At 61.1% G+C, this 22,295-nt stretch overlaps 1 protein-coding gene across 2 annotated transcripts in view; it reads left to right on the forward strand.

Annotated features, from left to right (window-relative positions):
- Window positions 1–4,208: 4,208 nt before the first annotated feature.
- SLC12A3 (solute carrier family 12 member 3) overlaps window positions 4,209–22,295 on the forward strand; it is a 33,924-nt gene continuing 15,837 nt past the window's right edge. Inside the window, exons 1-18 of one of the 2 annotated variants that reach the window (XM_051846612.2) lie at window positions 4,209–4,538; window positions 5,826–5,966; window positions 7,025–7,100; window positions 7,761–7,856; window positions 8,096–8,235; window positions 8,617–8,727; window positions 9,604–9,715; window positions 9,869–9,999; window positions 13,966–14,050; window positions 14,886–15,040; window positions 15,300–15,407; window positions 15,761–15,884; window positions 17,159–17,260; window positions 18,363–18,518; window positions 19,048–19,147; window positions 20,157–20,268; window positions 20,568–20,708; window positions 21,833–21,939. In XM_051846612.2, the coding sequence (XP_051702572.2) occupies window positions 4,257–4,538; window positions 5,826–5,966; window positions 7,025–7,100; window positions 7,761–7,856; window positions 8,096–8,235; window positions 8,617–8,727; window positions 9,604–9,715; window positions 9,869–9,999; window positions 13,966–14,050; window positions 14,886–15,040; window positions 15,300–15,407; window positions 15,761–15,884; window positions 17,159–17,260; window positions 18,363–18,518; window positions 19,048–19,147; window positions 20,157–20,268; window positions 20,568–20,708; window positions 21,833–21,939 (2,279 nt within the window). In that variant the 5' untranslated portion in view covers window positions 4,209–4,256. 2 annotated transcript variants of the gene reach the window in all.

The following is a 22,295-nucleotide window of genomic DNA, read 5'->3' on the forward strand; positions in this document are numbered from 1 at the left end:
CAGGCCCCCGGGTCTCTCTGGGTTCCTGTGCTGCCCCTGTTGTCCCTGCTCCTGAGAGCCAGGGGCCCCCCCTTGGGTATGCAAGAGCTGCCCCCTCACCCCACCCACCCCGGACCTCCGCCCGGAGTGTCTTCTCGGCTTTGCTGCCTCCGCTGCTGAGCTTGCCCAGTCTCTGCAGAACTGAGACTCCCGGAGGCCATGCCCACCCCGAGGGCTTAGCTTGGGGCACTCCCAGAAGGCAGGGACTCTGTGTGACCCAGCACCATGCCCCCATCAAGAAGAGCACCGCTGTGAGCCTTTCTCAAGGCATCAGACTCCACCCAAACGCGAGAAGCTCCTTCCTGGGGGTTTGCGCCCCGGACAAGGGTGTGACGGGCCCCTCCAGCACCCCGCGCCACACCCGGAGGGCCGACACAGGCAGGCACGGGTGGGGCTCAGGGAGAGGAGGAAGTGACTGCCAAGGTCACGCAGCACATCCTGAGCCCCAACTCTACCCCCAGCCCCCAGGCTGCGGGAAGCCAGCACTGGCCCCTTCCGGCCCCCTCCTTTCATCAGATCTTAATCAGGAATTTTCCACGGCCGCCCGGGGCCACGCAGTAGGAAGGTGTTGGGGTGGCCATTTGCCAGGCGGAGCGATAAGATCTGCGGAGGGAATGAGCAAGCACGGCAGCGGGGAGCCTGCCCGGAAGGTGGAGAGTGGGCCAGGGCCGGGGTCGGCACCCTGTGGGGCGCCCGGCATGGCCCCCCTCCCCCGTCATGAAGAGCCCTGAGGGGTCTCTTGTACAAAGCTAATTGCACATGGTAAATCAAGTTGGCCAAAAACCGTTCACAGGGATCACGACCTTTTGGGGTGGCCACGGAGGTCTGGTTCTCCTCAGCTCCCCTCGTGACGTCCAATCCGGGCGGGGGGAGGGGCCCCTGTGGAGCGGCGCCTCGCGTTGTCCCGTGTCCAGCCTCAGCGTCCCCGGAGCACCTGCTCTGGCTCCTGCCCTTGCCTGGGATTGCCCCTGCGCCTCTGGGCTTCCATTCTAGAAAGTGGGTGACACTGAGGTGTGAAAGCGTGTCCGTGGTTGTGTGGGGCTCCGGGCCCCTCCTCCCAACAGAACTCGCCGCAGTGACACAGAGGGCGTTCCCGCCCACCCTCTTCTACCCGTCCCCAGGACCGGGACCCTCCAGACAGGGAGCAGGGGGCAGGCAGTGTTCCCGAAACCTGTGCTGGCTCCCTGGGGGAGCTTACAGAGCCTTGAGGTCCTCTGGTGACCCGGTGAGCCCCGAGTCCTGAGCCTGAGAGGCAGGGTGAGGGAGAGAGAGGAAATGTGTCCCTCCATGTCCCCCCCCTCCGAGGGTGATGGGACATTGGAAACCCCAGCATACGCCCTGCTCACATGCCCAGAGCTGGCAGTGGCTTTCTGGCCTCTGTCTATCCCTGGCTTCCAGAAGGAGCAGAGGTCCCCTCCTCCAGGAAGCCTTCCTTGGCTATCTGCGCATCCTCACCACAGCAGGGTGATGGTTCCACGTTCACCTCCCCTCACTCAGTGTGAGCGCAAGTGCCACCGTCTGTGGCCCTGGCTCCTGCTCTACCCAGTGTGGTGGTGGTCGGGAAAGGTTTGATAAGTGGCTGAAAGATTTTGGAAAAGTCAGCAGAGTGACAGGTCAGCACCAGGCCATCCCACACCCGGAAGCAGAGTCCGAGGGGCTGATGTGCCTTAGGGAGCCTCTTGGGGTCAGCACCTGTGGGCAGAAGGGAAGAGGCAGGACTGGGCGGTGGGAGACGTGGGCTTAGGTGGAGACTGGATGCTTCAGATGGCCCAGGGGCGCGCTGGGGCTGGGGTGGCCCCTCACATCTGGTGTCCTCCATGGCTGCCCTTGGAGAAGAGGTGGCCGGGATGAAACCATCGCCATGGGGACTGAGGCTGAGAGCCCTCGCAGCAGCATGTGTGTGTGTGTGGTGTGTAATGTGTATGTGTGTGTGTGCTGTGTGTGTGTGCTGTGTGTGGTGTGTGTGTGTGGTGTGTGGGGTGTGTAGTGTGTGTGTGGGGGTGTGTGTGTAGTGTGTGTGTGTGTGGTGTGTGGGGTGTATAGTGTGTGTGTGGGGTGTGTAGTGTGTGTGGTGTGTGTGTGGTGTGTGGAGTGTGTGGGGTGTGTAGTGTGTGTGGGGGGGTGTGGGGTGTGTAGTGTGGGGTGTGGTGTGTGTGTGGGGTGTGTGGGGTGTGTAGTGTGTGTGGGGGGGTGTAGTGTGTGGTGTGTGGTGTGTGTGTGGGGTGTGTGGGGTGTGTATTGTGTGTGTGTGTGGTGTGTGTGTGTGGTGTGTGTAGTGTGTGGGGTGTGTAGTGTGTGTGTGGGGGGTGTAGTGTGTGTGTGGTGTGTGTGGGGTGTGTGGGGTGTGTAGTGCGTGTGTGTGGTGTGTGTGTATGTGTGTGTGATGTGTGTGTAATGTGTCTGGTGTGTCTGGTGTGTGTGGGGTGTGGCGTGTCTGATGTGTGTATGTGTGTGGTGTGTGTGTATATGTATGTGATGTGTGTAATGTGTCTGTGGTGTGTGTGGGGTATGGTGTGGGGTGTGTGTAATGTGTGTGTGGTGTGTGGGGAGTGTGTGGGGGGTGTGTGGTGTGTCTGATGTGTGTATGTGTGTGGTGTGTGTATGTATGTGTGGTGTGTGTATATGTGTGGTGTGTATGTGTGTGGTGTGTGTGTGGTGTGTGTGTGGTATGTCCGGTGTGTGTATGTGTGTGGTGTGTGTGCTGTGTGAATGTCTGCCATGTGTACGTGTGTGGTGTGTGTGTATGTGTGTGGTGTATGTGTGAGGTGTGTGGCATGTGTGCTATGTGGTGTATGGCATGCTTGGTATGTGTACATGTGTGGTGTGTATGTACATGTGTGGTGTGTGTGTGGCATGTCCGGTGTGTGTATGTGTGTGGTGTGTGTGCTGTGTGAATGTCTGCCATGTGTACGTGTGTGGTGTGTGTGTATGTGTGTGGTGTGTGTGTACGTGTGTGGCGTGTCTGGTGTGTGTATGTGTGTGCTGTGTGTGCTGTGTGAATGTCTGGCATGTGTACGTGTGTGGTGTGTGTGTACGTGTGTGGTGTGTGTGTATGTGTGTGGTGTGTGTGTAAGTGTGTGGCATGTCCGGTGTGTGTATGTGTGTGGTGTGTGTGCTGTGTGACTGGCATGTGTACGTATGTGGTGTGTGTGTATGTGTGTGGTGTGTGTGTACGTGTGTGGCGTGTCCGGGGTGTATCTGGTGCGTGTGCTGTGTGTGTGGCCTTCACTGAAGGGGTGCCCGGAGCGGCCGCCCACTCACTCGCTCATCCCCCAGACCCTCGCCCCTGCTTTCATCGCTCACAACTTGCCCCTCAACCACTGCTCCCTGCAGCGGCCTGGGGGCCCGGGGCAGCTGGGGTGCCGCTCCCCGTGCCCCTGAGCACCCACGGCAGGGCCGCAGGGCACCGGCAAGTGGGCACTGGCCCGGCGCGGGGTGGGACCACCATCTGTGCGAGCTGCTGGGGAGGGGGAGAGCCGGGACCCTGGGTCTAGAACCCTGCAGCCCTGCAGGCAGAGCCCAGGGCCATGGCTACTTGCCCCGCCACAGCCCCAGGGACTTGCCAGCCCGCTGGTGGCCACGGGTCACAGCCAGGAGCGGCCGAGCTGTGGATGGGGCGGCTTGCGGGCACTGAGCCGTCTCCAGGAGACAGCGGGAGACGCGGGGAGGCAGAGGTGGGGGAGGCTCACTTTACACCGACGTGTTCGGAACTTCTAAGTAAACAAACGAGGCATGCGGGGGGACCCTGCTCAGGGTGGGGACCCCGGGAGGTCCTCAGGCCACCAGACATCTCTAGTGTCCCCCTTCGCCTTCCTTGGGGCCCTCCCTGCTGGCCGCTCCCGCCTGGGTCCCGCCTGGGTCCCAGCTGGGGATCACTCAGAAGGGGCTCCTCTGGGACAGGAAAAAGCCTGTCCCGGGACCCAGGTCCTCTCTGTCTCTCTGTCTCTCTCTGTCTCTCTCTGTCTCTCTCTCCTCTCCCAGCTCCTTCCCTCCCTCCCTCCATCCCACTCCCCCCCTCCCCCCTCCATCTCTCTCTCAATGATCCGCTGGTGGGCAGGGCAGCAGCAGGCACGTGCTCTCCCCCCCAGCCTATCTGGGGACCCTGCTCACCAGCCATGGGCGGTTTGGGCCAACCTCCCTGCTGCGGGCCCAGCCTATAAAGCCACCCCGGGCGTCCTGGCTGGCCCTGGCCCCCTCCCTTGACACCCAGAGCCACCATGGCAGAGCTGCCTGCGTCGGAGACCCCCGGGGACCCGGCTCTGTGCAGTGGGCGCTTCACCATCAGCACGTTGCTGGTGGGCGACGAGCCCCCGCCCTCGGCCGCCTACGACGGCAGCCACGCCAGCCACGTGACCCTGGGCAGCAGCCTCTACATGCGCACCTTTGGCTACAACACCATCGACGTGGTGCCCGCCTACGAGCACTATGCCAACAGCACCCTGCCCGGGGAGCCCCGAAAACTCCGGCCCACCTTGGCCGACCTGCACTCCTTCCTCAAGGTGAGCGCCACCCACCTCCCTGCCACGCGACCTCCACCCAGCTCCCCGGCCTCTCTGCGCCACTGTGGAGGTGGACAAGGCGCTTCCCCACGGGCGAGCTGTTCCCAGGGAGAAGTGGGAGCAGCAGCTGCGGGGCTCTGGGCTGGTGCTGTGGTGTTTGCCGCCCAGGGACTGGTAGCCCACAAGGAGCATGGGCTGCCGGGAGAGGTGATGAGTTGCCCGTCAGTGAAGGCATGCACACATACACACAACCACACGTGTATACACACACCACACATGTACATACACACCACACACACACATCACACACACATACACCACACCACACACACACACACACACAACACACACTGTGATGGAGACAGAGACAAGGGGGCCGTGAGGTCAACCCCGGGGTGCAGGCTCTCTGAGTTTGCTGCCTGGGAGGTTGGATGGTGAAAGGTGGAGAGCTGGGAGCTAGACTCATCGCCTGTGTCCCGCCTCGGTTTTCCCACCTGACAACTGGGTACCATCGTTCTTGGGTCTGGGGCTGAGACACAGAAAAGGCACATGACTCCTCCCCATCCCCGAGCAAACCTTCACTGTGGCCCCCGCAAGGCCATCCAGGGCTGCTGAGATGGGGGTGCCAGGGAGAAAGCCCCTGGGGAGGGCTGCAGGCGCTCTGCACACGAACTCAGCGACGCCCCGACGCCCCGGAGCAGGGGCCTTGCCAGGGACCCCCTGTGTGGCCTTGAACAAGCTGCTTCACTTCTCCAGGCTGGTACTCACCCTACCCCACACCCCTGTCTCAGACCGCAGCTGCCTGGTCAGCGCCAAGGCCATGGCCCTGGGGGCCAGGGGACAGCCAGACCCCTGTTCCCATGGTGTCTCATCCCTTGCCAATATGGAGCTTTTTATAAGTCCAGGTGGAGTTCCAGGCTCTTGGCTTCAGGCTGGCCCAGCCCTGGCCATTGCGGGCCATGTGGGGAGCAAACCAACGGGTGGAACATCTCTCTCTCTCTCTCTCTCTCTCTCTCTCTCTCTCTCTCCCTCTCCCTCTCCCTCTCCCTCTCACCCTCCACCTCTCCCCTCCCCCAATTCTGACTTTCAAATAAATAAATAAGCCTTTTAAAAAATAAAAATAAAATCCCCATGCAACTCCATAGCTAGCGAGGCAAGGAGTCCGGGGCTGTGGTCTGTGGTGCGCGGTGACGCAGGCAGGGGCTGGATGCGGATCTCCGGCTGGCTGCGCAGCCCTGCCTGCCTGCCTGCGTGGCTGACTCGTGGTCCCCGGCCGGGCTCCCACAGGAAGGCAGCCCCCTGCACGTGCTGGCCCTCGACAGCCGGCCCAGCCACGAGATGACTGACGGGCTGGTGGAGGACGAGGCGGGCGCAGGCGGCGAGAAGCCTGGGGAGCCGGTGCGCTTCGGCTGGGTCAAGGGGGTGATGGTGAGTGGGGCACGGGAGGGTGGGGGAGACCCTGCACTCAGTTCTCACTCTGGCAAGCTGCCCAGGGCAGGGTCACAGTCCAACACAGGCCTCAGTTTCCCCTTCTGCCCAGCAACCTCAGATTTTCTCTGCTTTGCACTTCCTGACCCTAATTTTTATCCCTTAACCTGAGACCCAGCACAGGGCAGATGTCTGCTTGGCCATTCACTCGTTGTGTGGCCTTGGGAAAGTGACTTAACCTCTGTGTGCCTCAGTTTCCTCGTCTGTGAAAGGAGCATTCCACGAGTTAATAGAGGCACAGTCCAGGAAACTGTGCTTCTCTCCACAGACACCAGGGGGCAGCACGAAACACCCGAATCTGCAAGCGGTGTTTTCCTCTTCCTGATGGAAGGGAAGGAAGGGTTTGCTGTAGGGAAGAGAACCAGCAAGTGCCGGGACAGCAGAGTCAAGTGGCCTTGGCTTTGGGAGCCGTGATGGGAGTTTATGGAGGGGACCACATGGGATGTAGAAGAAACCTCCAGTGCTGCTCTGGGGCAGGTGGCCCAGGGCCTGGCATGGTCCATTTAGCATCCCAGGGAGTGCCTTGGAAATACCCACATGCCCGTCCCTCTAACCTCAGCTGGGGCCGAAGACCACAGCAGCCCCTCCCTCCGCCTCCAGCTTGGCCTTAAATCTGGACACGGAGGTTCCAGCCACTGGAGCTCCGATTTCTGCTTGTGTGTGGGGCACCGGCTCAGCCGAGCTCCCTCTAAATGCCGGGCCCCGGGCCAACAGCTGGCCACTCACTGGGGTCACGGCTGGGGCTGGACCCTGGGCTTGGAAGAGCCAAGCAGTGATTGCACTTGCACCGATCCCCTGGACTTGAAGGGTGTGAGGGTCCAAGTGGGTCCCTGGGTGCCCCTCACTCCCCTGCCCCAACAGAGCCAGAGATCAGAGCCTGCAGACGTGGATACCACAAAGCAAAGGTATCCCTTAGGCTGTGGTGCCCACCGCCATGCCCTGCCCAGGGATGGGCTTTGTCGGCCTTCGGGTCGCCTCTGACGCCCCTGTCCCCGCAGATCCGGTGCATGCTCAACATCTGGGGTGTGATCCTCTACCTGCGGCTGCCCTGGATCACGGCCCAGGCGGGCATTGGTAAGTGCCCCGCCTGGGGCAGGGCAGAGGCAGGGAGGCACGCTGAGTCCCGGTTCCCCGCCCCCGAGACCCTCAGGAGCAGGCCTGAAGTGGGGCTGCAGACCACAGGCCAGGCCCACTCCTCCCTGGTGCGACCTCGGGCCTCGCAGACGGCGGTCAGGTGCTGGGCGTGTTGCCCCAAGAAAGCCACTTTGCTTCTTGGAGCCAATTTCGTGAGCCAGGAAGCAGTGCTCTGGCCAGACACGGGTTCAGATGCCAGCTCTGTTCCATGCTATGTGCCCTGGGCATGTTTCCTAACCTCTCTGGGCCTCGGATTTCTCATCAGGAAGATAAGAGGCGCCACCATGGTTGGGTTTCCAGGGTGCAGGCGAGCACAGCTCAGCGTTCGGAACCCAGGATGCTCAGCGGGGGCTATTGCTTCATTCTGGATTACGAAAGGAGCGCACTTTCCTTTTTAACCCTCACCCTCAATTCTTTACCTGCTGGCTCCTGAGCGCCTGGACAGAGACCCATTTTTCAGATGAGAAAAGTGAGGCATGGGGAAGGGAAATGGCTTCCGGCATACGGTGAATTAGCAGGCAGACTCCAGCCCCTCGTGTGGCCCCTCAGTGGGGACATGCCTGGCTGAGGCCGGGGGTGCTCACGTCCCATCCCTCACAGTGCTGACCTGGGTCATCATCCTGCTCTCGGTCCTGGTGACGTCCATCACCGGCCTGTCCATCTCGGCCATCTCCACCAATGGCAAGGTCAAGTCAGGTAGGCCCCGCCCTCCAGTGTGTTCCTCCTGTAGGCACCCGGGCTTCACCCTGGGACTGGGTCTCTGGACCACCCCCTGCCCTATGGGACACCTGGCTGCTCCTGTGGCTCCGGGTGAGGGCCCCAGCTGCCTTCCACACCTCAGCGGCTTCGGTTACCTCCCGATCCTCAGCCTCTCCCTGCCCCAAGCCCGCCGCCTCCAGCTGACCCCTCTGCTCTCACGGCTCTGGCCCTGGCAGGTGGCACCTACTTCCTCATCTCCCGGAGTTTGGGCCCCGAGCTGGGGGGCTCCATTGGCCTCATTTTCTCCTTTGCCAATGCTGTGGGCGTGGCCATGCACACAGTGGGCTTTGCAGAGACTGTGCGGGACCTGCTCCAGGTGAGGCGGGGGCTGGGCCCCGGGCAGAGCGAGCCTGGGCAGCCCTCCCTGTCCTTTCTGCCCCATCTGGTAGGGCCCTCCTGCCTGACCCCTTGCATCAGGGACGTCTGATTTCTGTGAATGACAGTGACAATCTCATCAAATAAAGCCAGGTCCCACAAGCCCCTTCAGGGGTGCACGTGGCCTTTAGGGCCAGGGTCCGGGCCTGTGCAGCCGCTCTACGGGGGGACCCGAAAGTAGGGAAGGCACTGGAGTGTGCGGTTTCCCACCAGAGGGCACTCCAGACCTTAGGTGTTCCGAGGGTGGGGTCTGCGGGGGCGGGGGCTCCCAGGGGGCACCCAGCTCCCAGGGGGCACCCAGCCTGGCCTGTTTCCCCGCCAGGAGTACGGCACACCCATCGTGGACCCCATTAATGACATCCGCATCATCGGCGTGGTCACCGTCACCGTGCTGCTGGCCATCTCCCTGGCCGGCATGGAGTGGGAATCCAAGGTAGGGGGCAGGGGGAGGGGGCTCGTGGGGAGAAGCTTCCATGAGCCAGCCAGGCCCGAGGTCCTGCTGCTGTGACAAAGGGAGCCTGTGGAACTTCGTTTCTCTCGCACCCAGCAGTCCAGGCGCAGGTCTGCCTGAGCAGTGGGCTCCGGGGGTTGGGTACCCATGGCCCCTCCATCCCAGGGTGTGGCCCTTCTCCGCCTGGCCCACGAAGGCTACCACCACCATGTCCATGGGAGGGTGGAGTGGAAGGCCGTGGAAGTTGCACAGGTCCCTCTGGCTCATGTCCACTGAACTGAGCTCCATCTCACAGCCACGCTTAGCTGCAAGGGAGTCTGGGAAGTGCAAACTTTCTTTGAGCCATGTTTCCAGCCTGAAGGCAGAAGTTGGGTACTGGGGCCAGCTCTGTGGCACAGTGGGTTAAGCCAGAGCGCTATCCGAGTCCCGGCTGCTCCACTTTCAGGCCAGCTTCCTGCTAGTTCACCTGGGAAGGCAGTAGAAGATGGCAGGTGTACTTGGGCCCCTGCCACCCACCTGGGAGACCAGGACTGAGTTCCTGGCTCCTGGCTTCAGCCTGACCTGGCCCTGACTGTTTTGGCCATTTGGGGAGTGAATCAGCAGATGGAAGATCTCTCTCTCTCTCTGTAACTCTGATCTGAAATAAATCTCTAAAAGAGAAAAAGGCCTTAGTTCACTTCCGTATCTGTTGATCCTTGAATGAGCCAGCTGCCTTCATGGGTGATGAATGAATACAAGAGTGAGCGAGTGAATTAACAGAATGAGGGGCCAGTGCCAGCTCTTCTGTGGGGTGGGAGTGGGGGAGGGGGACTCCCAGCAGAGGAGGCACGAGCCTGACCCTGGGGTCTTCCCTCGCAGGCCCAGGTGCTCTTCTTCCTGGTCATCATGGTCTCCTTCACCAACTACTTGGTGGGGACGCTGATCCCCCCCTCGGAGGACAAGGCCTCCAAAGGCTTCTTCAGCTACCGGGGTAGGTGGCCGTGTCTCTGGGACAGGGACAGACTGTGTGTGCCTCAGGAGGGTGGGACCCCGCACTGCCCTGGCCGGGGGCTGCCGGGGAGCAGCCGGGGGGTGGGGAAGGCCCAGCCTCCAGGTGGCCCCGACTCAGGCCTTGCTGTTCCAGGGGACATTTTCGTCCAGAACTTGGTTCCCGATTGGCGGGGCGTCGATGGCAGCTTCTTCGGAATGTTCTCCATCTTCTTCCCCTCGGCCACGGGCATCCTGGCCGGGGCCAACATCTCTGGGGACCTCAAGGTGAGCAGAGTCCCCGCCCTCTCCTGTGTCCCGTGAGCAGAATTTGGCTCCCTGTCCTCGCAGGGTCTGGCTGGGACTGGGACCGGGGCAGAGCTTCCAGACTCCAGTCCAGTCCAATTCAGCCCAATGCAGTGCGATCCAAACCCAGGTGCCCCAAGCCCGTTGACTAATGCCGGCCAAGCCCCAGGCTCCAGGGGCACCCTGCGCTGGGCTGGTCCTCCCTCCAGTGCTGGGACTCAGCCTCCAGGGGAGACTGGCCCAGCTGGGCCTTTCCAGAACTCAGCCCTGTCACACCCACCTCTGCCCTGGGGTTCTCACCGCCTCCACGGTGGCAGGCTGCAGTCTGCCCGTCCAGGGATCCCTGGAGCTGTGCTTAGTATGTGCTGCCCGGTCCCTGTGCTGTGCTTGGGACTCCCCACGCTCGCTTCTTTCCCTCCAGACGTGGTGTTCCCCCTCCAGACACTACCCCCAGCATCTCTCCCAGAGCCACTGGACATCCTTCTGGCTCTAAGCTCTGTGCCCGGCTTAGCGTGTGACGTACTAGGGGCTCCGTCCCTGCTTGGGGACTGAGCAGTGCTGAAATGAGCAGACGCACGCGGTGCTGCACCAGGGGAAGAGGACAGACTGGTGGCCACAGAGGCTCCACAGAGACTTTAGGTAGCACTGGGGCTGGAGCTGGGCTTTTTTTTTTTTTTTTTTTTTTTTTTTTTTTTTTTTTTTTTGACAGGTAGAGCTATAGATAGTGAGAGAGAGGGACAGAAAGGTCTTCCTTCCGTTGGTTCACCCCCTAAATAGCCGCCATGGCCGGCGCTGCGCCGATCCGAAGCCGGGAGCCAGGTGCTTCCTCCTGGTCTCCCATGCGGGTGCAAGCACCCAAGCACTTGGGCCATCCTCCACTGCACTCCTGGGCCACAGCAGAGAGCTGGACTGAAAGAGGAGCAGCCGGGACTAGAACCCGGCTGCCCATATGGGATGTCGGTGCCGCAGGCGGAGGATTAACCAAGTGAGCCACAGCGCCGGAGGAGGAGCTGGGCTTTGACAGGCGGGAGAATCAGGGGTGAGGGGTGGGGCAAGGAACCCAGGACTGGGCTGGGAATCACGGCCGACCCTCCCCCCCACCTCCAGGCCCCTTCGGAAGGAGCTTCTTGCTGCCTTTTCTTACATGAATGGAGAATTGTGCATAGGACATGGTTTTGATGCTGGCCTGGCTCTGTCTGGCCTGGGGACTGGAGCGTTGGTCCACTCCAGATGTCCCCAGGGAGGGGCTGGCTGGGGCCTGGTGTGACTGCCCCCGGGGTTTCTGCAGGGGCTGGGGCTGTGCTCAGACACCCCAGCTCCCCTCTGAGCCCCAGGCGAGAGCGATACCCGGGAATCCAATGCTTCCTCAAGCTTCCTCCACTGCCAATGGGCCCAGTGTGCAGGCACCAGGGCCAGGCAGCCATCTCAGAACTGGGTAAAGCGGGCACTTTTGCTCTGTCCTAAGCACACTCAGGCCTGGGACCTTGGCTCTTGGACGTGGTCCTTGGCCCATCCAGTGGAACCGTGTCCTCGGCAGCGGAGCGGCTCCCAATCGTGGAGCCCTCACTTCCAGACCCTGGGCCTCAGGTGCTCTATCTGTAAAATGGGGCAATACAGCCCAGGCTGTGCAGGGTGCTGGTGAGGATTCAAGGAGCTCAGTTCATGTAAAGTGCTTAGAACAGCGCCCGGCACACCGGAAGTGCTGAGTTTGTTGTGATCCTGGTCATGTTTACATGACACAGAGAAGGAGGCCAAGCTCAGAGAGACTCAGAGGCCGAGGCCAGCCCTGGGCCGGTTTCCACAACCAAGAGCCCTCAGCTGCAGCATAGCCACTTTGTCATCCAACTGTGTCCATGTGCAGGGCCCTCTTCCAGCCCCTATTAACTCCTGCTAATGGGTGCTTACTGCTGGCACAGATGGGGAGACAGGCTCAGAGACGTTAAGGGGCTTCTCTCAGGGCACAGAGCTAGGAAGAGAAGGGCTGGCATGTGGACCGCGGTACACCTGCCGTGTGAGCCGGCCTCTGAGAGCCAGACCAAGGTGTGGGTGTCAGGATGGAGGTCGAGGGCTGGTGTTTCTGGTTCCTGTGGCTGCTGTCAGAAATCTCCGCCGACTGGCGACTTAAAACAGCAGAAATTCCTTCTTCACAGCCCTGGAGGCCAGAAGCCCACCATGTTGGCAGGAGCCGGGGAGAAGGCAGCTTCCGGTGGCTCCCCATAGTGGCGTCCCTGCCTGAAGTCTGGGCCTCTGTCCTCCTGTGGCCTTCTTCCCTCTCTGTCTCTCCGAGAGTCCTGGTTCCCATAAGGACACCTGTTGTTACCTCTAAGGCCCACCCTGATGCCGTCGTCGCTAATGACATCTGCAGAGACCCTATTTCCAAATAAGATCCATTTGGGGCCGGCGCTGCGGCTCACTAGGCTAATCCTCCGTCTGCGGCGCCGGCACCCCGGGTTCTAGTCCCGGTCAGGGCACCGGATTCTGTCCCGGTTGCTCCTCTTCCAGTCCAGCTCTCTGCTATGACTCGGGAGTGCAGTGGAGGATGGCCCAAGTCCTTGGGCCCTGCACCCTCATGGGAGACCAGGAGAAGCACCTGGTTCCTGGTTTCGGATTAGCACGGTGTGCCGGCCGCAGCGGCCATTGGAGGGTGAACCAACAGCAAAGGAAGACCTTTCTCTCTGTCTCTCTCTCTCACTGTCCACTCTGCCTGTCAAAAAAAAAAAAAAATCCATTTGGAGCATCTGAGCCGATGCAAGTCCTCTTCAACCCGCTGGGGGTAGGGTGGGAGGCTGGCCTGGTCTGTTGGCCTTGGGGCCAGGGACTCCGTGAGCACAACCCAGTGAAGCCATCCTGGCACACGGGGCAGGGCTGGCAGAGTCATGGCTGCAGGGCCCCCAAAGCAGAGGCCCTGGCAGACCTCAGGGCCCCCAGACTCCAGCCTCCCTCCAGCCAGGTGTCCCTGCCCCACCTCTCTCTGGCCTGCCCTCCATGGCACCTCCCCTGGCTGCCCCACTCCCGGCCTTGTCTCTAATCTGTGGTTCCACCTGAAGCCTGGGTTGTGGGCAGAACAGCCCGGGGAAAGCTGGGGCGATTTACAGACCGAGTTCTATGGAAGGCGTGGCCTTCTGTTCCGGTTTTGGGTCTGTGCTGGGGGAGAGGATCGGGTCTTGAACTTGCTGTAAAAATCCCAGCCTGCGTGGCGACACCAGGATCAAGGCCCGTAGCCCAGGGGCTGTGGACCTGGTTGAGGTCAGGACGAGAGCCAGGTCCTCCTCACGGCGCACTGCCTCAGTCTCCCCACCAGCCAAGTGGGGAGATGATGTTTGAGAAAGAGCCCAGGGAGGGGACCACGTGGCGTGTGTGCGTGAAGGTTTGTATTGCGGTTAGGAAAGCAACAGCGTCCTCTCGCGGATTGGAAGGACGGAGGTGGAGGCTCGTCCTCCGCTCCTGTGTGTGTGCTGCTGTGGGACAGACAAATCGCTGAGGGCTAACGTTTCCCACGTCGTGCGGGCTGGCGGTGAGCTGGGTCTGGGTCCAGCAGCCTGGATCAACTCCTGGCCCCAACATCCCTGGCAGTTGTTTTGTGTCACCCCGCTTACAGATGGGGGCTGGGGCTGGGAGCACGGCCCAGAGGGCCACCTGGAGCTGCCGCTAAGCAGGCTGGCCCCGCACCCTGCCATCCTGTCCCCACCCTCCCCTCCCCTCCAAGTGCCTGCAGCGGCCAGGTGTGGGGAGTGGGGTGTTCTCCCCCACCTCGGGCTCCGGATGGGGTCTTGGCCCTGTGATCTCGTGTCTGTCCTCTTCTATGTCCTCCCTCTCCGTACTGGAGGGGACTCTGAGGGGCCAAGGTCAGGAGTGCTGTCCCCCCCTCAGCTTCTACAAAGTTCGGGAGTCTGGAAGGAATCCCAGAGGCTTCCCAATGGCCACTCCCCCTCATCCTTCACTCCACAGGACCCTGCTGTGGCCATCCCCAAGGGGACACTCATGGCCATCTTCTGGACCACAGTCTCCTACCTGGCCATCTCGGCCACCATCGGTGAGTAGTCAGCCCCACTGCTCAAGGAGGGACTGGAACCAGCCCCTCCCCCCTTTGCAGTGTCCAAGGGGCTCTGACCACTGGCTGGAGCCGGAAGGGGAAGGTTTGACTCTCCCAGGGAGAGCTGGCTGGCAGGACATGGCGACTCCTGCAAGTGGAGCTCTGAGCCTCTCGGTCACCTTGGCCATGGCCTGAGCATCTCCATGGAGGGGGGCAGTTTGTGGTTGGTGGGAGCAGGGAGCCAGACCAGGCTTCTCCGGTCCTTCAGACCTTGAGTTTCCAGATTCAGAGATATGAGGATCTTGCCAAACAGATCACAGCTGCACCACAGGAAAGACGGTGATGACGGTAATGGTGGTGATGATGACAATGATAATGTTGATGGGGGTGAGGACGACGATGCTAGCCCCTGCCTTACCTCTGCCCAGTCCTCCACAGCCCTTATCACATTCAACCCAGGCATTGTCAAGGCCCTCAAAGTGGGGGCTCAGAGAGACTGCACGGTTAGTGCCTGCTCTGCACTGAGCCTGCCAGGTACACGTGCTCCCTTGGAGGCGCGCTGTTCCAGGATGGCTGAGAAACTTGGCCCCGCTCCCTCCACTCAGGTCTGGAGGCCCAGGTCTCTAAGGACACTGTGACCTTGGGCGGGTCCCTGTGCCTCTGTAAGCTGGGCCGACAACAGGATGGCGCGGGGCTAGTATCAGCCTCGCTGTATCAAGATGAGGGGAGCTGAGCCTCCCGCAGTGCCTCGCCCTCCTAGGACGTGGCTGGCGCTGCTGGGTGGGCAGAGGGAGGACACAAGGAGTCCTCCCCACCCCCTCCTCCCTCCCCTCAGGCGCCTGTGTGGTACGCGATGCATCTGGGAACCTGAACGACACGGTGACCCCTGGCTTGGGTGCCTGCGAGGGCCTGGCTTGCGGCTACGGCTGGAACTTCACTGAGTGTGCCCAACGCCACAGCTGCCGCTACGGCCTCATCAACTACTACCAGGTACAGGGCCTCGGGCCAGGCCTGTGCCGATGTAGCTGGGGGGCTGGGCCCCAGGCTTGCAGGAGAGCGGGTCAGAGCGCAGGTGCCACTCCTGCATCTTGCCCATCTGGGGGTGGGCGCTGGTATCCCCAGGCGAGGGTCTGAGCTCAGATGAGGGCTCAGGGACCCAGCTCCTGCCCGCAACAGGGACCAGGGCGCCACAGGCAGCGCTGCCAGCTCAGCCCCCCACTGTGCGTGCCCCTGAACCCCGTCCCTGCAGACCATGAGCATGGTGTCCGGCTTCGCACCCCTGATCACGGCTGGCATCTTCGGGGCCACCCTCTCCTCTGCCCTGGCCTGCCTCGTCTCCGCAGCCAAAGTCTTCCAGGTGGGGCCCGCGGAGGGGCTGCGCGGGGGTGGTGGGTCCCCGGGGACTGTGGCGAATCCTCGGAGGTGTCCTGTGACCGCGTTTCCCGCCAGGCTCCGGGCCTCGCCTCCTGCAGCCTGTCTGCTCTTGTCAAGTTTCCCCCCATGCGGTTCACCCCTCTTGTTTGTCCCCATTCCGTCTCCCTCGGGCTGTGGGGAGAGCACGGACCTCACAGAAACAGAAATCGGGAGCCAGATGGGGTGCGCGCCCTGCGGAGGCCGCGGCAGCCCGGGGATCCCGGGGCGGGGCGGGGCGGGACGGGGCAGCACCGCGGCCAGCGGCTGCCGGGGTGAGCGCGGCGTCTGTGCCCCCAGTGCCTGTGCGAGGACCAGCTGTACCCGCTGATCGGCTTCTTCGGCAAGGGCTACGGCAAGAACAACGAGCCCGTGCGCGGCTACCTGCTGGCCTACGCCATCGCCGTGGCCTTCATCATCATCGGTAAGAGGCTGCGGGGAGACGGCGGGTTCCGCTCCTTTCGCCCTGGCTCCACCCCCTCCCCCTCCCCTCAGGCCCCGCACCAGCCAGGCCTCGGGGTAACTCCTGAGGGGCGTGGCCCCACCTGGAAGGCCCCGCCCCTTCCCCCGGGGCGCCAGCCCTGCCAGGCAAGTGGAAGGGGGAAGGGACGTCACTTGCTTTCCCTGGTTTGGCCCCCAGGTGACTCAGCGGGGCTCCCCTCCGCCCCCACTCCCAGGTCGAAATGAACCCCAGGACTCCTTTGGAGCACAGACTGACGGCTCTTCGAGAGCAGGGTGGGCGTCCTGGCGGGTGTCTCCGTGAGAGCAGCTTAGCCTCTGGGACCTTGCATTTCTAGACCTCTTGGGCTTAAGGGGGGGGGGGGGGTGTGCCTTAGGAGAAAGCCCAGTTAACAGATTGCCTTTCTAAAATTCCTGTTTGTTTATTTTCATTTTATTTGAAAGGCAGAGAGACAGAGAGACATTTTCTATCTGTGACTCGATTCACTCCCCAAATGCCCACAACGGCCAGGCTTGGGCCAGGCCTGGGCCAGGAGCGCAAAACTCCATCTGGTCTCCCACACGGCGGGCAGGGATGGAATACCTGAGCCATTGCCACCTCCTTCCAGGGTGTGCGTTAGCAGGAAGCCGGTCAGAAGCAGAGGACCCAGGGCCCAAGCAGGGCCCTCTCGTGTGGGACGCGGGCACACTGAGTGGCAGCTCCACCCGCTGCGCCATAGCGCCTGCGTAATGTGGCTCTGCCACTGCCCATCCAGCCCCCTGCTATGCTCACGGAAGGCAGCAGATGGTGGTTGAAGTACTGGTGTCCTTCCCGCCCACCTGGGAGACCCGGATGGAGTTCCAGGCTCCCTGCTTCATCCTGGCCCAGCCCTGGCTGTTTGTGGGTATTTGGGGGAGTGAACCAGCGGATGAAAGGTTTTCTCTCTGTCACTCTGCCTTTCAAATAAATAAATAAATAAATAATTTTTTTTAAACAAACGTGTGACAGCCCCTGCCCTGGGCCTTCCCTAGCTCCATGGGGTCCACTCGCACCTTGCCCTCCACCCTTCTAAAAGCCAGCAGCTCACAGTTTACAAGACAGCATCCTTTTGTGCTTCAAAAAATGATGGGCCCAGTTCACAGATGAGAAGGTTGAGACTAACTGAGCCTTGGCGGCCTGTCTGGGGCCCCCCACCTTGTGGGAGAAGGTGCCGGGGAGTTGTCCCACAGGCTGCCCTCTCTTTCCCTGGGTCCCTGAAGCCGAGCTCAATACCATCGCCCCCATCATCTCCAACTTCTTCCTGTGCTCCTATGCCCTCATCAACTTCAGCTGCTTCCACGCCTCCATCACCAACTCCCCCGGTAAGTGCGCCCATCACCCTGCACGGAGACGGCTCCTAGGGGCGGGCGTCCTGGGGGGATGGGGTGGGATGGAAGGCAGGGGCGGAGGTGGGCAGCTCCAGGCCACCTCTCAACCTGACCCCCATTACAGAGAACATCCACCGGGAGACAGTAATAACAGCGGCTGTGCCGTGTGCTGCGTGCCCCGTGGGCACGGTGCGGGGAGTCGATCGGCATCTACAGTCTGCAGAGGGTTTTCTAGTCTCTTCTCTCACCAATCAGGAGTCTGATTCCCCAGAGAGGGAAGAGAATTGCCCCAAATCCCAGATGGGGCTGTCTCACACAGTGCTGCAGGCTGCACACTGCATAGCTCTAGGGGGCGTTGCTCATAGATTTCATAGATTTGTATGTTTATGATGAAACTCTTCTGGCAGCAAAGAGTCCTTATAAATGCTAGACTGATGATTTCTGGTTGTATACATTTGTGGAGTAAAAGGTGATATAATTTATGCATACAAGGTGGAATGGTTAGAAAGCAGTTAACATCTCTGTCGCCTCGGATACTTAACGTTCTTTGTGGTGAGGACCTTTGGCGATTTGGAAATGTGCAAGGTTCTGGTATTAACTGCATTCGCCACACTGCGATAAAACGTGAGGAAGTAACTGAGCTTCTGCCCAACAAGGCACCAATGAGCTCCCAATGGCCAGTGGGCCCGTTACCAGGCCAGGCTTTACTTAGGCCACGGTGTGCGTGGTGCCACAAGGCGGCTGTGGCTGGTGGCAGCCTGGGTTGGCCGATGGTGTGGGCTGGGGCAGAGTGTCCCTTTCCCTCCATCTTAGACATCCTGTGGCCCTGCCTGGCCAGAGCTGAGCCTTTGCTGTGTGGTGTAGCCTGTGCATATGGTGAAATGCCAGCCCGGGGGGGGGGGCATGTGGTCCTCCCCGGAGGACCAGTCCCAAGAGGCAGAGTGGATGGGGCCCTTTATGCCCACGGCTGGGGGGCACAGGCTGGACCCAGGTCTGGGCACCGGGGACACTGTCGCCCAGCCCCAGGCCAGCAACTCTGGCAGGAGGCATCTCCAGAGGTAGGGGGCATCCCCACTGACCTGTGCCCCCCGCCCAGGGTGGAGACCCTCCTTCCGATACTACAGCAAGTGGTCGGCGCTGTTTGGGGCAGTGGTCTCTGTCGTCATCATGTTCCTCCTCACCTGGTGGGCGGCCCTCATCGCCATCGGCGTCATCCTCTTCCTCCTGCTCTACGTGATCTACAAGAAGCCAGGTGGGTGCCCACCTCTCCCTCCTGGAGGTTGCCATGCGCCAGCTCTGCGCCCGCCATGGCTCCCTCTCATCCGTGCCTCCCCACCGGGCGAGCAGCCCAAGAGACCCACCTGTGCAGAGCCCACACCTGTGCTGCTCGGCCACCCCAGCTCCCGGGACCAAACAGTTCTCTGGCCAGGGTGCCCCCAGGGCTGCACAAGCCCCTTCCCCAGGGCCAGCCTCCCATGAGTGGTCACCTGCTGGTGTGCTCACCCAGGGCTCGGGGGGTGACCAAGCGGTGGCTGTTTGAAAGGACGAAGCTTGGACATGGGGCAGGGGTCTCCGTGCAGCAAGCAGGGTTCCTGGACATCGCTCCCACTGGTGTCCACCTGCCAGGTGCGCCCGCTCCCACAGGTGTCTACCTGCCAGGTGCGCCCACTCCCACAGGTGTCCAGGGCTGAAGAAGGCTGACAGTCCTCCCCACCCCCTTCCTCCATGTGGCTGGCTTCTCCTGGCCGTTTCACACCTTCCTCTCACCCTCCCTCCCCCAGAGGTTAACTGGGGCTCCTCAGTGCAGGCTGGCTCCTACAACCTGGCCCTGAGCTACGCCGTGGGCCTCAATGAGGTGGAGGACCACATCAAGAACTACCGGTGAGCAGAGCTTCTGGGGCACCGCCCCCGAGACCCCAGGCCTCAACCTGCCGCCTGACCTAGGCAGAGCCAGGGTGGGCCTGGCCCCACTCGGGGACGGGCCAGAGGTGGGGGAGAGCCATTCGGCCCGCAGGCCTGAGTGGGGGGGTGCTGAGCCAGTGGAGGGACCGCTGTCCCTCAGCATCCGCAGCAGGACGTGCACTACCATGGGGTGACTTGGAATTTCCAGCACGGCCATCCCAGAAGGCTGGGGGTTACCCGGCTCCTCAGGCCCTCTTCAATAGCAGCTCTGCTCCTTGACAAGGGTGATCACGCACCTGCCACTCCCGGCCGTGTCCCCTGCAGGCTCTCTGCGGGGACTTCAAAAAGTTCCTGGAAACCGTGTTCTATGACAAAGCTGGGCGTGACTTTTTCTTTGCCTTCGAGCCAAAATAAGCTTGTTTTCTACTTTCCCACAAACGTTTTTGAGTCCCCTTGGGTTTGTCACACTTACCGTGAGCCAGGTACCTCGCATCGTGCCCTGCACGGCCTCCTGGTAACCCCCACCCCCAGGCTCGCGATGATACTGACCTGGTCACAGACAGGGACAGCGAGGCCCCGAGAGTGCAGAGCCTGGTCATACAGCCGGTGAATGGCTGCTGCACTCTGCAGAGGCCCTTGGCCATGACCCTCTGCTGCCTCCCCATGCAGAGGCTCGATCCCCTGCTCAGGTTACATGGTGAGTTTGCAGGCGACTGGCCTGGGCAAGAGCACCGGTGGTCTGAGCAGAAAGGACAAGGGATGCCCCTTGGTGGGAGATGGCCATCAAAATTGCTGCAGAGGCCCCGGAAGTCACCCTGGAGTCACAGCCAAACAACCCCAAGCCTGCAGAGCCTTGTTTGAGGCCACCCGTGGCTCAGGGGAGACCTGGGAGGCGGTGGAAGCCCTGGGGCACCCTGGGACATCCAGATCCTGGGGTGGGGGTGGGGCTCTCCTGATGGCTCCTGCTCCTCTCCCTTCCCCTCTTCAGCCCCCAGTGCCTGGTGCTCACAGGGCCCCCGAACTTCCGCCCGGCCCTGGTGGACTTCGTGGGCACCTTCACCCAGAACCTTAGCCTCATGATCTGTGGCCACGTGCTCATCGTGAGTGCCCCCGGGCTAGGGGTGGGGGTGCAGCAAGCAGAGCTCCATGGGCTCCTCTGCTCCCCAGTCTCTCCCCTTTCCAGGCCCTCTCAGGCTTCTTCCCCAATGTGCCTGTCGCCTGCTGCCTGTCTCTGTATCCCCATGCCCACCCCCTCCCCAGGTCCTGTCACCCCAGCTCTGTAAAGGAACCTGGGAGGCAAGGTCTGGGTGCCGTGGAGCCCTTGGGGCAGCCTCCAGGGCAGGAGAGGGGCTGATGTAGGCTGGGGGGCGGAGGCAGCCCCTCATGACATCACCCACAGGGCCCACGCAAGCAGAGGATGCCAGAGCTGCGGCTCATCACCAGTGGTCACACCAAGTGGTTGAACAAGAGGAAGATCAAGGCCTTCTACTCGGACGTCGCCGCCGAGGACCTGCGCAGCGGCGTGCAGAGCCTCATGCAGGTGCTGTCTGGGACGGCTCGCTGCTCAGCACAGCTGGGCCTGCGTGGAAGACGCGCCTGTGTTGTGTCTCTGGGTGCGCTGATGCTGGGCCCCCGCAACTGCCGAGCTTTGATTTTCTTAACAAAGAATTTTTTACAATGCATGTTATTCATCTGAAAGTCAAAGAGAGAGAGAGATCGAGTCAGACAGAAGGACAGAGAGATCTCCCACCCTTGGTTCACCCCTTAAATGCTCTCAACAGCCAGGGCTGGGCCAGGCCAAACTGGGAGACAGAAACTCTGTCCCAGACTCCCCCATGTGGGTGCCAGGGAGCCAAGCACTTGAGCCATCACCTGCCACCTCCCAGGGTGCACACTAGCAGGAAGCTGGACTCAGAAGTGGAGCCGGGACTCAGAGCAGGTACTCATGGAATGTGAGTGCCCCGGAGTCTTAACTGCTGTGCCAAAAACCCACCCTGCTTTAATTTTTTAAAGACATAATTGACACACGTTAAGTTTGTATACGTAAACACCACCGCTCAGATCCAGATCTAGAATGTTCTGCTGGGAAATTCACTTCACTGTTCTCTATGCTCGTGTAAAATGAGATGTGGGAATAAAATAACAGTGTTCATTCCTGAGCCAACAAATGACAGTGCTTTTCGATACTTTGAATATTTTCCCCAATTTAAAAAAAGCATAGGGGTTTCTCTTTTTGGGGTTATAAAAATACAGGGGAGGGTATTGTGAATGCCACTTTAAAGCCATCAATTTGGTTATGTAAATTTCACCTCAAACCTGTTAAAAATTTTAAACATTCAAAAGAGAGAGAAATAGGAAAGATGAATGGATTCAATGACCCAGGCAAACTCTAGGCTTGACAGCCAAGGTCAAGGTTCTTGTTATGAGAAATAATTTGTTAGACAAGCAGGAGCTGGGATAATCCACAATGAATGGGACGTCCCAAGCCTTGGCCCTCCTCTCTCGCAGATGTGTCCAGGCAGAGATGGCCCTAAATGGGAGTGAGGGTGGGGGATTCACTCCTGAGCCCCTGTGGCATGACCCGGGGCACAGCTGGGGCTGGGAGGGCCCTGGCTGCCTCAGGAGGGAGCCCCGCTAATCCCCCACATCACCCCAACCCTGCAGGCCTCAGGGCTCGGGAGAATGAAGCCCAACATCCTGGTGGTCGGATTCAAGAAGAACTGGCAGGCGGCTCACCCGGCCACGGTGGAAGACTACATCGGCATCCTGCAGTGAGTGAGGGTGGGGCGGGGGGACCTGCATTCTGCTGATTTGGGCCTTGGACCCTTCCTGTGCCTGGGGAGCTGCGCTCACTTGCTCAAAGCTGGGGAAGAAGCAGGTTGGGGGTGTCATGGACACCACAGGCGGCAGGGCTTAGGCAAGCCACCCCAAGGGTGAAGTGGGCCAGCAGGGAGCAGTGGGGAGTGTGGCCTGCTGGGGAGGGCACAGCTGCTTGGCTGGGCCGATTGTGCCCAGACAGAAATGTGGGCTCAGGGTCACCTGCTCTGTCGCTGAAAACGTAGACTTTGAGGGTAAGGACGCTGAGGGCCCTGGGAGCTTCGGAAGCCTCTGGGGCAGGACAGTGACC

This window comes from Oryctolagus cuniculus, chromosome 18 (genome assembly GCF_964237555.1).
Source record: "Oryctolagus cuniculus chromosome 18, mOryCun1.1, whole genome shotgun sequence".
In the NCBI taxonomy this organism is placed as follows: domain Eukaryota; kingdom Metazoa; phylum Chordata; class Mammalia; order Lagomorpha; family Leporidae; genus Oryctolagus; species Oryctolagus cuniculus.